At 42.6% G+C, this 18,364-nt stretch overlaps 1 protein-coding gene and 1 long non-coding RNA gene across 19 annotated transcripts in view; both read right to left on the reverse strand.

The window, feature by feature from the left end:
* HAUS3 (HAUS augmin like complex subunit 3) overlaps positions 1-18,364 on the reverse strand; it is a 250,406-nt gene that overhangs the window by 190,090 nt on the left and 41,952 nt on the right. For all 18 annotated transcript variants that reach the window (XR_009459687.1, XR_009459688.1, XR_009459690.1 and 15 more), the window contains 2 exons: positions 14,091-14,248; positions 171-239 (listed from right to left, as the gene is read on the reverse strand). Coding sequence is in view for 14 of the 18 variants with exons in the window: in XM_059721496.1 (XP_059577479.1) it covers positions 171-239; positions 14,091-14,248 (227 nt within the window). In the remaining 4 variants the exon portion in view is untranslated. The remainder of the gene's footprint in view (positions 1-170; positions 240-14,090; positions 14,249-18,364) is intronic.
* LOC132248493 (uncharacterized) lies at positions 11,028-14,081 on the reverse strand. The gene is made up of 2 exons (XR_009459691.1): positions 11,399-14,081; positions 11,028-11,299 (listed from the first exon to the last, which is right to left on the reverse strand). It is a non-coding gene; the product is annotated as an uncharacterized LOC132248493 (long non-coding RNA).

The following is an 18,364-nucleotide window of genomic DNA, read 5'->3' on the forward strand; positions in this document are numbered from 1 at the left end:
AGTTTTGACCAGGCTTCAGTATCATACACAGTTTAGCATAGGAGGCCTTTTGTCTTGTTTGCATATATGGATTATTTCAATAGAAAAACAAACCAAAAATTATTTTCCTTTACTATATCATTGCATAGGTACAATTTACTGTAATGATATTTTGTTAAAAACAGCCTTGCCTGTAACTCATGAGAAAGGTCCATCATTACACTGTAAAGTATCTTCAAGTTTAGACCCAAGTTCTGATGCTGTTTAAGAAAAATTAGAAATACTTAGTTACTTATATGAAACCACAAAGATTACTACAGTATTTCAAGATTAAGAGAGTGAACAATGTGAAAGCATTTTTTCCTTGGGTGTTCGTGAACATTAATTTTTGTATTTCAAGCACCACCTCTGTATTACGGGTTCCCACAACCCCATGGAATGTGGTTAAGTAGCAAGATGGAGTGTTTAGGATTTTACCTGTTCCTTATTTTACAAACCATACATGGGAACACATGTTCTGAGCAAGGAAGGGATGTACTTATATTTTAGTGGTAATATAACATTGCGCCTTGATGATAAAGGTAAAATTCTGTTCTAATTTCTAAAAAACAGAAGTTTTCTGATCTGGTAATTGGCTTTCCATTAACAAGATTTCCCACATCTCTTAATTCCTTGGGCCGTTCCCTTTCTCTCTCTAGTTCCATAGGTGGTTCAATATTGCAGCGAAGCCATACCACCTTCTCTAGCTGCCAACTAAAGAATTATTCCCAAGAAACTTGTTCAGTATGAATAGCAACAATACTGTCAATGCCATTGAACGAAGTAGACTATTTGGCATACAAAAACTTAACATTGCCACTTGGCTCCTAGAGTCACAATAACGAAGGTAAAATTATGACAGGCACTGTTACGAGCAAGGAAGTAATCAGGTAAGATAGTATCCTTTCCAACCCATATTTCCCATCACTGTGTGATGCTTGAAAATGGCAAGTAATTAATTTTATATAGGCAGGGTTAAAGATTCAGATAAAGAAATGTTCTAATTAAAATAAATGTCAAATTTCTGGCATACTTTAAAGGAAGATACAGACTAATTGGAGAGTTGAGAGGTGAGTAACAAAAATAACAATTGCTTTAGCAAACACTACTTGTGAGAAAAGATTAAAAGAATTAAGTTTGTTTAATTTTAGAGAAAAGAAGACTGAGGGGGCACATGGTAAGAGCCTTCAAATATGTAAAGGAAATGGGGATGCTCTCCAAGTCCACTAAGGACTGAACAAATAGTAATCTTTTTTTTTTTTTTTTTTGCACCAGGGAAGATTCAGGTTAGATATTAGTAGAGTATTTCAGTAAGGACAGTTAAATCACTGAAAGAGGTCACACCAAGACAGTTTGTGGAATTCCTGACAATGGAAGTTTCCAAGAACATCTGTCAGGGACAGTTTAGTTAGCTTTACTTGAACATGTCTTAGAGAAGGGGGACACACTAGAGGGATTAAACTTCTCTCCTCTAAGCTCCAAAAAGTTGGGAAGGATAGCTGGGAAAGAGTCTTACTTTTCTTCTCAGCGAGCTCATAACTCCATTTCAGTATCTGAGTGAGTCTTTACAGACTTGCCTTCTGGACCATGTTTTGCAGGAATTGCACCTTTAGCTAGCTAGGTAGATTTCCCAAATGAAACAAAATTTGGGTATGAATAGGAAAGACAATTCTCTTTCCAAAGAGACTGAATGCTTACTCACAGAGAATGATGTTTTGGTTTAGGCCATTATTTGGGGGACAGCTTCTCTGTTGCCCAAGGGAAGGTAGAGATTCACTATTACTCAGGAGTGGAATATCTTTTCCTATTTCTTTCTTCCGTATACCCAAGCTTAGGCTAAACCCTACTACTTTTTCTTTCATATCACCTCGGATATCTCCATCTCCTGCATTCTGTGCCATTAAGTTTGTCCATTTTGAGGACAACAGCCTTGTTCTGCAAATCTTTTTAATGCTAACTTCACAGCATTCCAAATCCATCCTTACAGTATGGGCCAAGATAATTCATTGTCCGATGATTTAGTTACATCACACTGCGCATCTTCATTTTGAGTTGAGTTATTCCCTTGTTTTTCTGGTCCTTTGTAAATAAAACTAATACTTCCTGTCCATGCCCACAAGAGTTATACTGTCACACACTTTCTATTTCTAATCTAATAAGTTTTTGTCTCATCTTCTCTGCTCCAGTCCAGCCTTAATATGCATAGTTTTCTCTTGCAGATATCTCTTTACCTTCTTCCATTGCAGCTTCCCTATTCTTGACCTTTCAAAAATCTGTTTCCCTCTGCTGAGTCAAGTAAACATCTTGGCTACTTGCAGACATTTAAAAAAAAAAAAAGACACCACACACAAAAAAGCTTTTCTTGTGCTCCCATGCCTAGTCCAGCGCATGCCCAAAGGAGGCAGCATGATAGTTGGACCTGGCTCTCCCAACATCTATATAGATCAGGTGCTTTAGTGAGGCTTTTTTGGAGCTTTCATCTAATAGCCAATTAAATCAGCTTTAGCTAAAGGTGCCAAAAAGCCCTGCTGAAGTGCCCAATCTATAGACACTACAGAACTAGGTCAAAGTAACATGCTGTTTCTTCCAGTAAAGTGCAGTTTTGTTTGGTTTAAAAAAAAAAAACCAAAACAAAACAAAAAAACATCTGCCAGCAGCCCTTATTTCTGCAGCAACCACACAAAATGGCTCATTTAATTTTTTTTAAAAAAAATCAAAAACTGCACACTAATTATTAGCCCGATCACTTGTATTCTGCATCTTATCATCACATTTTCATCAGTCATCTTTTAAAATTGTAAACTCTGAAGTATGTTAGGCATCCACTAGGGGCCTAATAAATAATAAGTGAGAATGGCAACACAGCCTACAGTATTGTTAAAATCCAACCAGTCCCATTTAGACTTCATTTGTAAAACTTGGATGGAAATTTTCCCATGCTGAGCAAGAGCCCAAATCTTGTCCTCCTCCTGCCAGAAAATATCTGTGAAGCCCAGTGACAAAACACATGGGCTGTTTCATGTGTCTGTCTATTATTGTCTCATTTCCCTCCAGCAATAATCCCCCTGGCAGGTAACAACCTATTATTCTATTAATTACTCCATTAGCGCAAGTGGCAGCACATGTGTGACTTATATAAAAAGTTACCACTCCGCTGATGAGCTGTGATAGAATTTCAACAGTTTCCTTTTTAAAAGCTCTAAGAAATTACACACAAAAGTAGTTATCAGGCTTTTAAAGCCAAGCATTTAAAAGTAGGAAATTCTAGCATCCCAGTTTGGGGCTACAGGCAGGGAAGAGGTGCACCTTATAAACTAACATAACCAGAGATTCATAAGCTTTTGTGAGCAAGAGCTCCTTTAATCAGATGCTGTGAAAGGACATGCACAGAGCAGGCTACCAAATAGAGTGATTTAAATACAAAAGACAAGAAAGGGAAGGAAGTGGGGAAGAGGGGGCAGTGCTGAGAGGCGAACAAGTAATAAACCCATAGGGACAAAGGGGTCAATAAAGATAATGGGGTAAGAATCCATAGTCCCTTTTTAGACCATACTTAACACAATCCAGTCAGTGGATGAGTCTTGTTCTGCAATTTCACATTCAAATCAGCTTTTAAAGCTTTGCTGTGTAAGAACAGCTACTCTGAGGTCAGCGCTAGAAAGTCCAGGAAGGTTAAAGTGTTCTGCCATGGACTTCTGTGTATTTGTGGACTTGATGTCAGATTGGCATCCCCTCAATCTCACACAGGTATCACTCTGTCTGTCCAATGTAGCCAATCAAGAGGAACTGTAATCAGGTGATGGCATATATGATATTAGTAGAGGTGTAGGTAAATGAACCTTGGATGATATAGTTAGTCTGTGTTAATTTGGTCGAGTAATTATGTGGTCTGTACTGATGAGGGGGCAAAGCTGGCAGCTTGGCCTATGGTAAGGGCTGGTGCCTGGGTAAAGTAGGAGTTAGGTAGGCAGTTGGTTGAAAGATGCCATTTGATGTTTGAGTTTTGGGCTAGTTGTACGCAACTTTTCTGGTGTACTCCCCTCACGTGAAGGTCTTGCCTTCACCTGCACTAGTATGAAACCACATAATCCTCCCATTCTGAAACTGGGTCTGAGCCTCCAGTGCACTGTGCAACTGTGATTGATCAGCAGGTTCAGCTACCTGACAGTCTTCTTTTTTTATTTACTACTGATTACAGTTCCCAGTGAACCAAAACAGCTTTTTAAAATCAAAGAATTGCTTAATCTCAATAGTAGGGTAGTAACAGAAACAGGGTTTAAGCACAGTAAAAAGTATTTACTCATATCAATAGCCTACCTAGATGTTTCAGCAGGCCTGGCTTATCCCTGATATTGCTATCTCTGGGAACTGGGGTTCAGTCTCCCCAGCAATCTCTGCCTCTTACCCGATTTTCTTGGACTCTCTTAAAGCACTTCAGTGTTCTTTGTTCTGGTTTCCCACATGGCTTTCTATTTCAATCTATTAAAAACTCAGCATGGATAGAGGTAAAACTTCAAAGTGACTGACTTCTGCATTGTTCTTTATGCTTCAGTAATGGAGTATCTGACTATTATCCGTTTTCTTGTGTTTCCCTTCCCCTCCCCCCTAGCTTGAATTAACCCCTTTATAATGCTACAGCAGAACAGTAAAATCACAATAAAAATAGATGGACGTATAATATTAATACAATATTGTAGGCAGCTTCCACGGCCTTCACAGCAAGAATTAAGATTGCCTGTTCTACCTTAATACAGCCATATTGCCTTTGTGCATTTTAAGATGGGGAAAAAAATATTATTTTTTTGGAGCACTCCCAGCCAGGTCATGAGGCGCTACGGGGATTTGGGAGCGGGGCTTAAGGGTCTGGGGGCACAGGTGGTGTTCTCGTCGATCCTCCCAGTCTCAGGCTATGGGCTGAGAAGGGACAGGAGGATCTATGTGGTCAACCAAAGACTGCGGCGCTGGTGTCGTCAGGAAGGCTTTGGCTTTCATGACCACAGCCCGCTCTTTGGCGAGAGAGGCAGCGAGCTGCTGGGAAGAGATGGTCTCCACCTCTCTCCCCTAGGGAGGAGGCTCTTCTCAGCCAGACTGGCTGACCTGCTCCACCGGGCTTTAAACTAAGCCCGCTGGGGGACGGGGGGACTACCGCCACTGCTGGCCCGCTGAACAATCCTTGCAAAGCCAGCAGATCACGGCACTCAAGGGAGCCCACCCCAGCCCCAGCCCTGGTAAAATCTGTGGGCAAGGAAGGAGCCCCCCAGGGGGCACTTGCCTGCCTGTACACTAATGCCAGGAGCTTGGGGAATAAGCAGGAGGAGCTCATCCTCCTGCTCAGTGCAAACAATTACGATGTCATAGGGATCACGGAGACCTGGTGGGACTCCACCCATGACTGGACCACGGGGATAGATGGCTATACCCTGTACAGGAGGGATCATGTAGAGAAAAGGGGCGGGGGTGTAGCTCTCTATGTTAAGGAAAGCTACGCGTCCCTACAAGCCGATATTGGCGACCAGGGTGGACGGCTGGAGACCCTCTGGGTTAAAATCCGTGGGGAACACGGCACAGGGGACACAATGGTGGGAGTCTATTACAGACCTCCCACCCAAAGTCCTGAGCTAGACCAGGAGTTTGCCCAGGAACTGGCTGAGGCAGCTTGCTCCAGGACCATGGTTGTCATGGGTGACTTCAATTACCCAGACATCTCGTGGGAGGATCGCTCAGCAAAATCTGAGCGGTCACAGAGCTTCCTCTCGTGCGTGGATGACCTCTACCTGACTCAAGAAGTCTATGGGCCAACGAGAGGCAAAGCGCTGCTCGACCTGGTGCTGGCTACTGGGAAGGACCTAGTCGGCGACCTAGTGATCGATGGGAAGCTGGGTGACAGCGACCACGAGCTGATCACCTTCACCATCGGCCGAAAAGCTGGCAAGTCGGTCAGCAACACGCAAGTCCTTGACTTCAGGAAAGCCGACTTTGACAAGCTCAGGAGGCTTGTCAGTGAGGCCCTAAGGGACTGTGACCACAGGGAGAGGGGAGTTCAAGAAGAGTGGTTGCTTCTCAAGGGAGCGATCCTCAATGCACAAACTAAGTCTATTCCATCTCGAAGGAAAGGCAGCAAGAGGGCACAGCAGCCCCCCTGGCTCTCCAGGGACCTAGCAGACCTCCTGAGGCTAAAAAGAAAGGCCTACAAAGGATGGAGGATGGGAGTCACCTCCAAGGAGGATTATTCTGCACTGGTCCGGTCCTGTAGGGAGCAGACCAGGAAAGCCAAGGCTGCAACTGAACTCCAGCTAGCTTTGAGCATCAAGGACAATAAAAAGTCCTTTTTCAGATATGTGGGGAGCCGGAGGAAAAGCAGGGGCAACGTTGGACCCCTGCTGAACCAGATGGGGCAACTGACAACTGACGCCCAGGAAAAAGCCAACCTATTAAATAGGTACTTTGCGTCGGTCTTTCATCAGCCCCATGGGACGCCCGTGCCCGCTACAGGGCCGGGAAGTCCGGGTGAGGGTGATCCCCTGCCCTCCATTAATGCTGACTTTGTGAAGGAACATCTTGAGAAGCTGGATACCTTCAAGTCAGCCGGCCCTGACAATCTTCACCCCAGGGTACTCAAGGAGCTGGCGAGCATCATAGCCCAGCCTCTAGCGCGGATCTTTGAAAACTCTTGGCGCTCTGGTGTAGTGCCCGAAGACTGGAAGAAGGCCAACGTGGTGCCTATCTTCAAGAAAGGGAGGAAAGTGGATCCGGCTAACTATAGGCCCATCAGCCTGACTTCTATCCCAGGGAAGATCTTAGAAAAGTTTATTAAGGAGGCCATCCTTAATGGACTGGCCGACGCCAACATCTTAAGGGATAGCCAGCACGGGTTTGTTGCGGGTAGGTCTTGCTTGACCAATCTCATTTCCTTCTACGACCAGGTGACCTATCACCTGGACAAGGGAGATGAGATTGATGTCATATATCTTGACTTCAAAAAAGCCTTCGATCTGGTGTCCCATGATCACCTCTTGGAGAAACTGGCCAATTGTCACCTTGGGTCCCCCACGATCCACTGGCTGGAAAATTGGCTCCGGGGTCGGACCCAGAGGGTAGTAATTGATGGAAGTCACTCATCGTGGTGTCCTGTGACCAGTGGGGTCCCCCAGGGCTCTGTCCTTGGACCCATACTGTTCATCATCTTCATTAATCATGTGGACACTGGAGTCAGAAGCGGACTGGCCAAGTTTGCTGATGACACCAAACTTTGGGGCAAAGCATCCACACCAGAAGACAGGCGGGTGATCCAGGCTGACCTGGACAGGCTCAGCAAGTGGGCGGATGAGAATCTGATGGTGTTCAACGCCGATAAATGCAAGGTTCTCCACCTTGGGAAAAAATACCCGCAGCATCCTTATAGGCTCGGCAGTGCTATGTTGGTTAGCACTATGGAAGAAAGAGACTTGGGTGTCATCATTGACCACAAGATGAACATGAGCCTGCAATGCGATGCTGCGGCTAGTAAAGCGACCAAAACGCTGGCTTGCATCCATAGATGCTTCTCAAGCAAATCCCGGGACGTCATTCTCCCCCTGTACTCGGCCTTAGTGAGGCCGCAGCTGGAGTACTGTGTCCAGTTTTGGGCTCCACAATTCAAAAAGGATGTGGAGAAGCTTGAGAGAGTCCAGAGAAGAGCCACGCGCATGATCAGAGGTCAGGGAAGCAGACCCTATGATGACAGGCTGAGAGCCCTGGGGCTCTTTAGCCTGGAAAAGCACAGGCTCAGGGGTGATCTGATGGCCACCTACAAGTTTATCAGGGGTGACCACCAGTATCTGGGGGAACGTTTGTTCACCAGAGCGCCCCAAGGGATGACGAGGACGAATGGTCACAAACTACTACAAGATCGTTTCAGGCTGGACATAAGGAAGAATTTCTTTACTGTCCGAGCCCCCAAGGTCTGGAACAGCCTGCCACCGGAGGTTGTTCAAGCGCCTTCACTGAACACCTTCAAGATGAAACTGGATGCTTATCTTGCTGGGATCCTATGACCCCAGCTGACGGCCTGCCCTTTGGGCGGGGGGCTGGACTCGATGATCTTCCGAGGTCCCTTCCAGCCCTAATGTCTATGAAATCTATGAAATTATATAATGAAAAACTATGAGAACCTGCCTCATTCAGTGAACAAGACAGAGCTGTTCCACAGATGGATCATGGCTATATCTGGTGAAGGATGCTGTTATCTGTAAGACATCTGCTTCATTTACTGCAGAAGTTGAAAGGTATAATAAACGAGGCAGAAGACTGTATGAAATGAAATGAGAGTCTCACAATTAAAGACAGTTTAATGCTGCCTTGGCTTCTATTCCTGTCTCTGCCAAATAGTTCCTGAGTGGTGGATGCTAAATAAGTCACAAAAGCCAGATTTTCAGAATTGGTCACTAATTGTATGACACTTATTTCCTGGAGGCCCGCCTTGAAACACTGTGACCTGATTTACATTTGTGCTGAACACTCACAAATGCAACTGAAGTCAATGAGAGCTCTGCTTGCATATATAAAATAGTTTACTACTATATATCTGAAAAATGCCCAGCTAAGATTGGGAACCCAAAATAGTTCTATAAATAGACTCATTCCTAAAATGAACTTAATGCAAATACTCACATCACAGGGACAGTGTGAAAAATACACTATTAACATTTGTGAAGTGCTCAGAAACTACAGTGGTGTCATAAGGAAAGCACTCATGAGGAAATCAATAATTGTCTTCAAAGCAGGACTTGAGCAGTGTGCAGAAAAAAAAAGGCTTAGCCCTATATATTGAACATTAAGAATAAAATAAATATTCACTAGCCTGTCCATTCTGTGCAGTGAATAAGAGAGAGGTCTTGTGGAAATAAATAATTTAATAAATTATGGAGTCAAGAGGGAACCGTTGTGATCATCTAGTCTGATCTCCTGCATGAAACAGGCCATAGGGCATTCATGAATTAATGCCTGTTTGAACTAGAAAGTCTCTTAGGGGGAAAAAAAAAAAATCTAATTTTGTTTTTAAAATTTCCAGTGGAGAATCAATCCCCTACAACACTTGATACGTTTCAACCCTGGTAATTACATTGATTGTTCAAAAGCCTTATTTCTATCCACTATTTGTCTAACTTCAACTTCGAGTCACTGGATCTTATTATACATTTGTCTGCTTGAGTGAAGAACTCTCTATTACCATAGTAATTAAAGACATTAAAAGAGTGTCTTTTAAAGATACACAAAAGGGTCAAATTAAGATTATACAGGCATTTCCTAATTTAAATGCTTGACTTTTTCAACCTTAATGTTCTTTTAATGTAGTTTCTGTGTGCAGTCAAATAATAGTAGGACTTGGGAGGCCATTTAGAGAATTGTCTAACCAAAATGGATGATTTCTAGCTTTTGAGGCTGTCAAAATTTTATTGTTCATCACAAATGAACACACCAAGCAATCCTGAAAGTGGGAGCTAGAAGGAAGAGACACCTAGTGAACACCTCAGGCATTAAGTCAAATTTATTGTCCCAATGAAGATGAGACCGTAGGCAACTCAGGTGTGGACACATACAACAATTAAAACATTTCAAAGAGCCAACGGAACAAATATATGCACCCTTTGAAACATTATAAATGCAGCTGCAACACTCCAAAATAGTGTGTCTCTAACAAAATGTTATTTTAGAAGATTTTACTTTGTTACATCTGAATGCGGGGGAACGAGAGGACAGGTAAACAGCTTACCAGATGTCCCACCACTGAGTCCCACTCTGTCCTGGGCCACTGCTGGATCCCCAGTGGAACCCTTGCATCCCCACCACTGCCACCAGAGCTGGGTTTACCCCATACACTCTGTCGCCTTGTAGATCCATGTCAATAATCACAAAAAATTCCAAAATATAAACATGGAGAGGAAAGAAATACAGGTGCTGGAGGCATAGAATCCAAGTTACATTTAGTCTCTGGATCTGGCCATGGGGTCGAAGGGTAGCATCATGTGGTGCCAAAACTAGATGAGAGATCTACATACAGGTTTAGAACACAGGGGAACCAAGAGGTCGTCAGTTGTTAGAGGTGGTGGGCTCCATGCAAGGAGCAGAACTAGTAAGGGGTGAGATCTGCACTAAGTGAAGGATAATCAGCGCATCAGGCAGTGGACACAAAGTTGGGTCTAGAGCTTTAGAACAAGTCAGCAATGACCAACATTTTCTTGGAGGTAGTAGTGCTTCTTATTAATATTTTCTTAATTTCAGGCATTGTAGGTCAGTCCACAGGCGAGAGTGTTAGCCATGTGGCACTCATCAGCAGTGAGCACTGTCTCTTAGTGGAGCATGAAGACTTGGAGCCAGAAAGCGCAGCCAGCACTACAGTGCTCTACAAGCCTCTTCATACTCCTGATAAACCAGGAGAAATTAAAGCTCAAAGCTTTAGTGCCTCAGTCCCTATGAGCTTTGGGAAGGTCTTTCATGGACAGACTCAGTTACAAGCCATCTCCAGGCAAGAAAAGGAAAGCTGTCTTCCTACTTGATCCTTTGGTTGCAAACCTCCCTCAGGACCACAGAGGAAAAACTGTTAGGAACAAAATCAAGTGCAAGGGAAGAGACAGAAGGCACCAAGTCAATGAACCCCAAAAAAAGAGAGCCTTCAACATAGTGTTAAAACACTTGAGGCAGTCCCTTGGCTCCACATATGCTTGATACCCCTGGACTAAATAAGAAAAAAAAGGATAACCTGTAAAAAAAAAGAAAAAAAAAAGAAAAGAGGTTTCAAGTGAGAAAGCATGTTGCAACTATAATAGACCCTACCACAGTCAAACACTTAAGAAGAATAGAGAAACAGGAAGGGTACACTACCCTTATTCTCTCAGTACAAACAGAGCTGCATGAAGTAGGGCAGAATACAACAGGGCAAAGACTGCGCCTCAGGTCCACGGGCAGACTGATCTAACCCATATGGGAGCAAGTATAAGACAACAATTATTTGAGAGAGAATTGCTGCAATGTTGACACAGCAGCACTTTTGTGATAACTCGGCTCTTGTAAATACAGGCCGGTATTTTAGCGTGTTTGAAAATGTCACAGTGAATTATACATCATCATCTTCCACCATTTTTCCAGCATCTGCCCCATCTGGTTCCAGAGCTAGAGAATGGCTGCTTTGCACTCTGTAGACCAGTGTTTCTCAGTTTGTTTAGACTCAAGACACTCCTCCATAATTTTTCTGAATGTAGTGGTACTTTCTGTTGATGCAGGCAAGGTGAGCCCCTTCTTTTCCCTGCACAAAAGAAGCTTCACTTACCACCTTTGCTTTGATGAATGAAGCCCAGGCAGTGCCCTTTGCCCACCAGGAAGCGCAGGGGTAGGGGTGACGTACCATTATCTCATCTACAGTGGTTCCATTGCCTCTCTGGGCTCTCAGGCAGGACAGCAACAGCAGCCTCATGGTAGCCCCTCCTGTCAGGCTGGGCTTTCCAGTCTAACCCCACACAGCATTTCCGAAAGAGGCACAGTGGGGAGGCACCTTTAAAAGATATCTCTTAGCACCCCCAGTTGAGAATCACTGCTGTAGACTTATCAAGAAGCTCTTTAGTTGAGCATATGAGTAGTCCAGCTGAATGGCCTACAGAAAAGGTGTCAAACTATTTTGAAGAAAACTATTAAAAACCTCTTCATGATAGACTAGAGGTTTTTAATAAGGAAAAGAAACCCAGAAGAACTCCTATAACTGCAAACCATACAGAAGTGTCAAATATTTTAAAATTATGAAATAATCTGTACAGTTTAGTTCCATTAAAATAATTTTATCTGATTTTCAGATTACACAGCAGTGCTTTGCATTTTTTCAACAAGGACTGGTTGTTTATCTATTTCTCTCGCTCAAACATTTTTCATTAAAAAGTTACCAGTTTTCTTCTTTCAATGGGAAGAATCCCCTATCCATTTTGTATTCTCTGTCCTTTCTAGGGCTCTTCTTTTTTCAATTCTCACAATCTATCACCATCCTTGGATGATGTTTCTTGCTGCAGGTCTCATGTTCCCTTTTGTTAGTGTCTCAATGTTCTTTCCTTCCTTCTTGTTTACTCATTACACCATTTCACTGGAGGCTAACCTTTTTGATAGGCATGCCACAATTTAGTCCTGCACCCTCCCCAGGTGCCACTCTGATCCACTTCCTCTGCCTGATCTACTGCTGTGCTTTCTGTTACCTGCTCTGTGATCCCTGACCAATCTCCTGCTCTGCTTTTTTCCCCCTGGTCCTTGCCTGATTACATACTTTGCCTTCTGCTTCCTGCCCAATTTGCTACTGTGCTGCTAGTCCCCCCCTGATCTATTGTATGACACAGAGGCTGCCCATGCCACTTGTGAGACTCCTGCTGCAAACTGGCCACCCTGTTCTTTTTCATGTTAGCAGTCTACCTGGATTGCTTGTTAGTCTTCCTTTATGTTCTACAAACCTATCCACTTTGTTTGCATGACAACAAATGCTTATTTTCTTCCTTCCCTTGCTTTTACTGTGCTGCCCTGTTGCTTCATTTCATTCTCTGTGCACCACAGGATGGAAAGAACAATGCTGTAGTAGATCACAACAAATGAAGTAGCACAGGGTTGTCATAAAGAAGTAAAGAAACTGGCACAGAAGACAGAGTAAGCACAATAGCTATAAAAGAGAACCCCAAGAGGTAACAAGAACTATAAAATGGTTTTGAGGGGAGAAATGGAAACAAAATTGCCCCCATATCCAAGTATTACATAGATCATTTTGACAGGCAAGTAAAAATAAATAAATAAAAATAGTGCCCTGGGATATAAAAAGAGAAACTTCAAAGATATTTATCACTAAACATGTAATAGTAATGTTCCATTTAATTTCACTGAAGAGCTTCTGCAGCATGAGGTAAGAAATCTTCTAAAATACCCTATTGATATTCCAAATCATCCTTTTCTTAGAAATTTTAAGATGCATAAAGAAACAGCACTTGTTTTAGTGACTTCACCATTCCATTCTCTCTGATGCACACAGGTTCTCTCAGTAGTTCTCCCCAATTTGCCAAACTCCCAGAGCTATTACAATACTTACTGAAGCCTAGTGTTTCCAAAGTTGGTCTCAGTTTTCCCTCCCTCAGACTAGGTAGTGATGGGGAAGTATTTTATGTATTGATTTGATTTATGTTGCTTTCCCCACAAAGGCTGAAAACAGCTTACAGTAAAAACAGATAAAATAATAAAACAATTAAACAGTACCCAACAGAATATACCACTTGCTTCTGTTCAACATGGCTGCTTGCAGATGTTAAAATACACACACACACACACACACACACGGCGCTTTACTTTAAGCTTGGCACAGGAGCACTCTGAGCTTAACACGTGCCCAAAAGTGGCAGCATGTTAGTTGGACCCAGCTCGCCCAACATCTGTACAGGTCAGAGGCACTTTAGGAGGGCTTTTTTGGTGCTTTTATCTAATAGCTGATTGAATCACCAAAAAGCCCCGCTGAAGTGCCTGAACTATACAGACACTGCAGAGCCAGGTTAAATTAACATGCTGCTTCTCCTGATAAAGTGCGGTTTGTTTGTTTGTTTCTTTCTTTCTATCATCTACAAACAACCCATATGCCAGATCCCCAAAACTGGATATTTTAACTGGCCACAGTACTGGTCTGTCATATATGTGATTCTTGGTACATGCTTGAAGCCACTTTAACCCAGCTACACTACTACAAATAGATAGGACATACCTCCTGATGATGATATTGTATTTGGGAAAGAGGAGATCAAGGATATTTTATGATAATTAATTAATGCTGCCATGGAACCTAGGGGCTGCTTGTCAGAATTTAGTAGTTACTTATGAAAAATTAGAGCCCATTATGGCAGAGATTTCAAGCAGTCCTGGATATTTTATACCAGTTCTCCAGGATATGTTGTTAAGAAAGAAAACACGCTCCTTCCTCTTGCCAAAGAAACATGCATATGTTTATATAGTATTCTAAAAAAAATAGAAAAAAATATTATTATTTTACTCGCTTTTTGTTTATTGTATGTAAATCTCTAAAAACTACTTACCGATATATTGCTTAACAAACCCATGTTCATATTCACCATTCTCATAGAAATAGGTTTTTTAAAATGCTTTAGTATTAAATACTCAAAAGAGGGAACAGTGTCACTAGGATTTATTAGCCATGCAGCAATCCTTGGATCCAATACAACACAATCAGCAACTGTGAAAATAATGTAAACGATATGAATCATTAATTTCTAGTTCAACCCAAGTATTTCAAATGTCTTTACAATATAGCAAATATTTCAAAGGAAGTGTTAAAGTATTATTTCCCCCATCTTTTGTTTAAACACATGCCTATTCAAACATTTATTGCAAGAAGGTTAAAACAGCAGATCTCAATTATACCCAGCACAAACTAATCAGCATGGGAATGCAGTCAACAACAAAGCAAGAGTTTTCTTGTTTTTGCTTTGAAGATGAACAACTGAAGCGCTACAGGAAAGTTCTCAACAACCACAGGAGGTGCCCCCAGCTGGTTTAGTTTCAGCTAGTTATTTTCATCAACTTTTACCCATTTAAATGAGTATGGCCTGTTCTGAATGTCTGTTTCAGATAAAATTTTCAGCTAAAACAACTTGGTCACTTCCAAGGCTGAGGCTAGGAAAAACAAATTGTTTTTACAGTGTTAAATATTCTGGTAACTTTCTTTGGAAAGCTCTAAAACCCCCATATTTGGGGAACAGACTTGAAATCTAGCTGGAGAATATAAACCCGTGCGTCAGGGACATATCGGGGGTCAGACTCGATGATCTATTGAGGTCCCTTCCGACCCTAACATCTATGAATCTATATCCTGTGCAAACTCTGTAAAAGATCTGCTCAATTTTGGTCACATTATAATCCTTTTAAAAATAAAAATCAGTTTGCACATGCCCAATGACAGCTTTAATCGTTAAAATCTCATAAGACTTCATAGTCATTACATGTATTTGAGCTTTTCAAACCTTTATAAGGCTGACCAAACCACTCATTCCTATGGGGCACCTGAGCCTATTCCAATACAGAGCTACTTCCCCAGTAACGACTGCTCCAAGGTTAGGAGTAGTCAAGAGCTAAAGCCAGGGAACCTAGTTTCAAGGACCCTCCCTCCCCCCTTCTGGCACACAGACAGCATTCAAACACAGAAACAGGGCAAGAGCTAAACGTAAAGCTCAGAGGGCAAGTCCTTGTTGAGCAGACAAGAAATATCACATAGAGGTTGGAACTACAGACTTAAGCTAGGCAACATTAAAGTTAAAGCACTGTCTGAGCAGTCGCATGATAAGGGTGAATACCTGTGACCCTGCACTGCTCGGACACGCTGCTAGAGGGCTGGTGAGCAGGTGCATGGCTAGGAGCTGTCAAGCTCCCCCTGCTTGCCAGTTTTCCAGCATCTACTCCCACCCCTCAGAGCTCACCTCCATCTCCCCCTGGGTCTCTTCCCTGACCTCCTGCTCATCTGCAGCTACTGGCACTGTCCTGGGGCAAAGGAAGCTTCTGTCCCACACCAGCGGCTGGTGGGGGCTGGACTTAGCCCAGAAAGCAGTGGCAGGTGGGTGGGTTCCATGGCACTATATTGGCACCATTGAGCAGTCTAACATTACTGCAACATAAAATACCTAAAACTAGCTAAAGAATCCTTGCCCAAAGAGGATTCTCTCTGAAGCACTTAAAGCCCACTTAGCTTGCCCTTTCCTGTCTCGATGTGCAGACATTCCCATCTTAAGAGCCCTTAATACGTGGGAAAGGTAATCTGTACCTACCCCCTTAGATTAAATGAGACCTTCACAAACAAACCTTGTATGCCTGTAAAGTGAGAGAATATTATCCCTGCTTTGGAGATAATAATCTCTAATAAACATCACTAATTTACAACAGCCGATAAAAATGAGATTCACATTTTTCTCAAGCAAATCAGTTAAAGAACATTTGATTAGTTTGACGAGAGCTACCTTTAGTGAACCCATGCTGCACTTTTTACCTCCTTCTATTTACCTAGACATGTCGGGCACTTGTACATGATGGTGGGGCCAGGTACACATGACATGACAAAGTGATGAGAAAATTGTTATTTGTCTAACAATGGCCTCACCATGTACATGCACATGGTTTTTTTCGTATTAAAAATTATTTGAGCGTGGCAACTTAGACCACCGCAGATGCATTTTAGTTTGACTGGGGCACACTGTTCTATTGTGGATAAAAATAATTGTGCATGTGTACATGTCTGGCAGCCAGAGAAGGCGACAGGGACAGTGCACAGGGCACTGAAAACCCAGGCAGGCTCACAGAAGCTGGGGCTCAGCAGGTTTCCAGCACCCCATGCACCATTTCCGCTGCCTTCTCCAGCCCTACCCTGCCTTAAGTAATAAAAGTAATTGCTACTAGACCTGCATTTTATGTGGCAGTTTTTTTTAAGTACTTTGCGATGTAGATTATTCAAATGTGATATGAGCACATTAAATTGCTTGATTTTTGCTTCTGTTTACCCCACACACTTTCTATTACCCATTCTGCCTTTGTTGCCAGAGTCAACATCACCTTATAACTGATACAAAATACTGTATTTACTGGTATGATCTTAGCCTACAAAAGGCCGAGAAGTGATGCACAAAGCTTTTCCCCCAGAATCAGTGGATGTGACATACTTTGATTTTAGCAAAGCTTTTGATACCATCTCCCATGACATTCTTATTAACAAGCTAAGGAAATATAAAAGTACTTTAAGATGGATATATAACTGGCTGGCTCATATTCCTCAATGAGTTGTCAGCAATGGCTCAGTGTCTAGTTGGGAGGAAGTATCAAGTAGGATTCCCCAGGGGTCTTGTCCTAGATCTGGTATTGTTTAATAACTTCATTAATGATTTGGACAATGGGATTGAGTGCATGTTTAGCAAATCTGCTAATTACAAGTAAGGTGGAGTTGCAGATACTCCAGAGGGTAGGGTTAGGATCCAGAATGGCCTAGATAGACAGGAAAAATGGTCCACAATCAATCAGATGAGATTTAACAAAGGCAAGGTCAAAGTCCTTCACTTGGGTCAAAATAACTGCATGCACAAATACAGGCTGAAGAACAACTGGCCAGGCTGCAGTAATGCAGAGAAGGACCAGAGACCATAAGCTGAATGTGAATATGTGTACATTGCCTTTATATATTATGCCTCCTTTTTTTCTAGGCCTATCCCTCCTGAACTAGCTATACCCATTCATGACCATGCTGCAATCACATGAATTATCCTACCACATTGCCATAACCCTAGCTGCATCATAAGTCTGTACTCCCATGAGGACCTCCAATTCTTCCCATTTGTTCCCCATACTTCACATTAGTATATAAACATTTCAGGTATCTGACTAACTATCCTATTGTCTCCCTGAGAACATTGCTAAGGCTTCTGTTATTGCTTTCCCTTACTAAGATTGTATACAGGTCTCCAAGGCTCTTTACTTACCTCTGGGCTTTTGCCTCTATCCCCCAGTGGACCAAGGTTAAAGCCCTCCTCACTAAGTCAGCAAGCCTGCTAACCCCCTCTGTCAGGTGGACCCCATCTCTTGCCAACATCCCATCTTCCTGAAACACCATCCCACAGTCAAAGAAGCTAAAGCCCTGCTGGCAATGCCACTGACTCAGCCACACGCTGATCTCCAGGATGCATCTGCTCCTAGTCAAACCTTTACCCTTGACTGGGAGGATCAACAATATCGCCTTCTCCCTTCTTCTCTCCCCATATCCTTCACCACTGCATCCAGAGCCATGAAATTGTGTTTGATCTGCTCAAGATCACCTCTGGAAGCATCATTAGTGCCCACATAGAAGAGCAGCATGAGAGATTAACTAGTAACTATTTAAATAACTAACTCTCTTAGTTTTTCAAACTTTACCCTTTTATAACCTTAGGTTCTTGATTTTAGCTCCACTTTGTTTACCATTTCATTTAATCTTATTTGATCTGAGGTTATTTTTTATGGCTTGCTCTTCTATAATGTCTTCATTACTTATCATAGAGGTAGTTATCCATGTCAGTCTGAAGTCAGGTAGGGCAAGGTGGTACCTTAAAGAATAATTGGTTCAGAGAGGTTTCAGAAGCAACAACCTGCTTCATCAGATGCCATGGATGAATCATCTAACAAATTAGGCTGGAGCCTCCCACAGTTAGCCATTTTCACAGGTACTCAGTTGGTACCTATCCTTTGAAAAGAGTCTTATTTCAGTGAATGCATCTCAGTGGTTGAATGTCCCCCAAATCATCCTTTTAGAGATCAGAGAATTCAAAGCATCCCTAGGGAT

This window comes from Alligator mississippiensis, chromosome 2 (genome assembly GCF_030867095.1).
Source record: "Alligator mississippiensis isolate rAllMis1 chromosome 2, rAllMis1, whole genome shotgun sequence".
Classification (NCBI taxonomy): domain Eukaryota; kingdom Metazoa; phylum Chordata; order Crocodylia; family Alligatoridae; genus Alligator; species Alligator mississippiensis.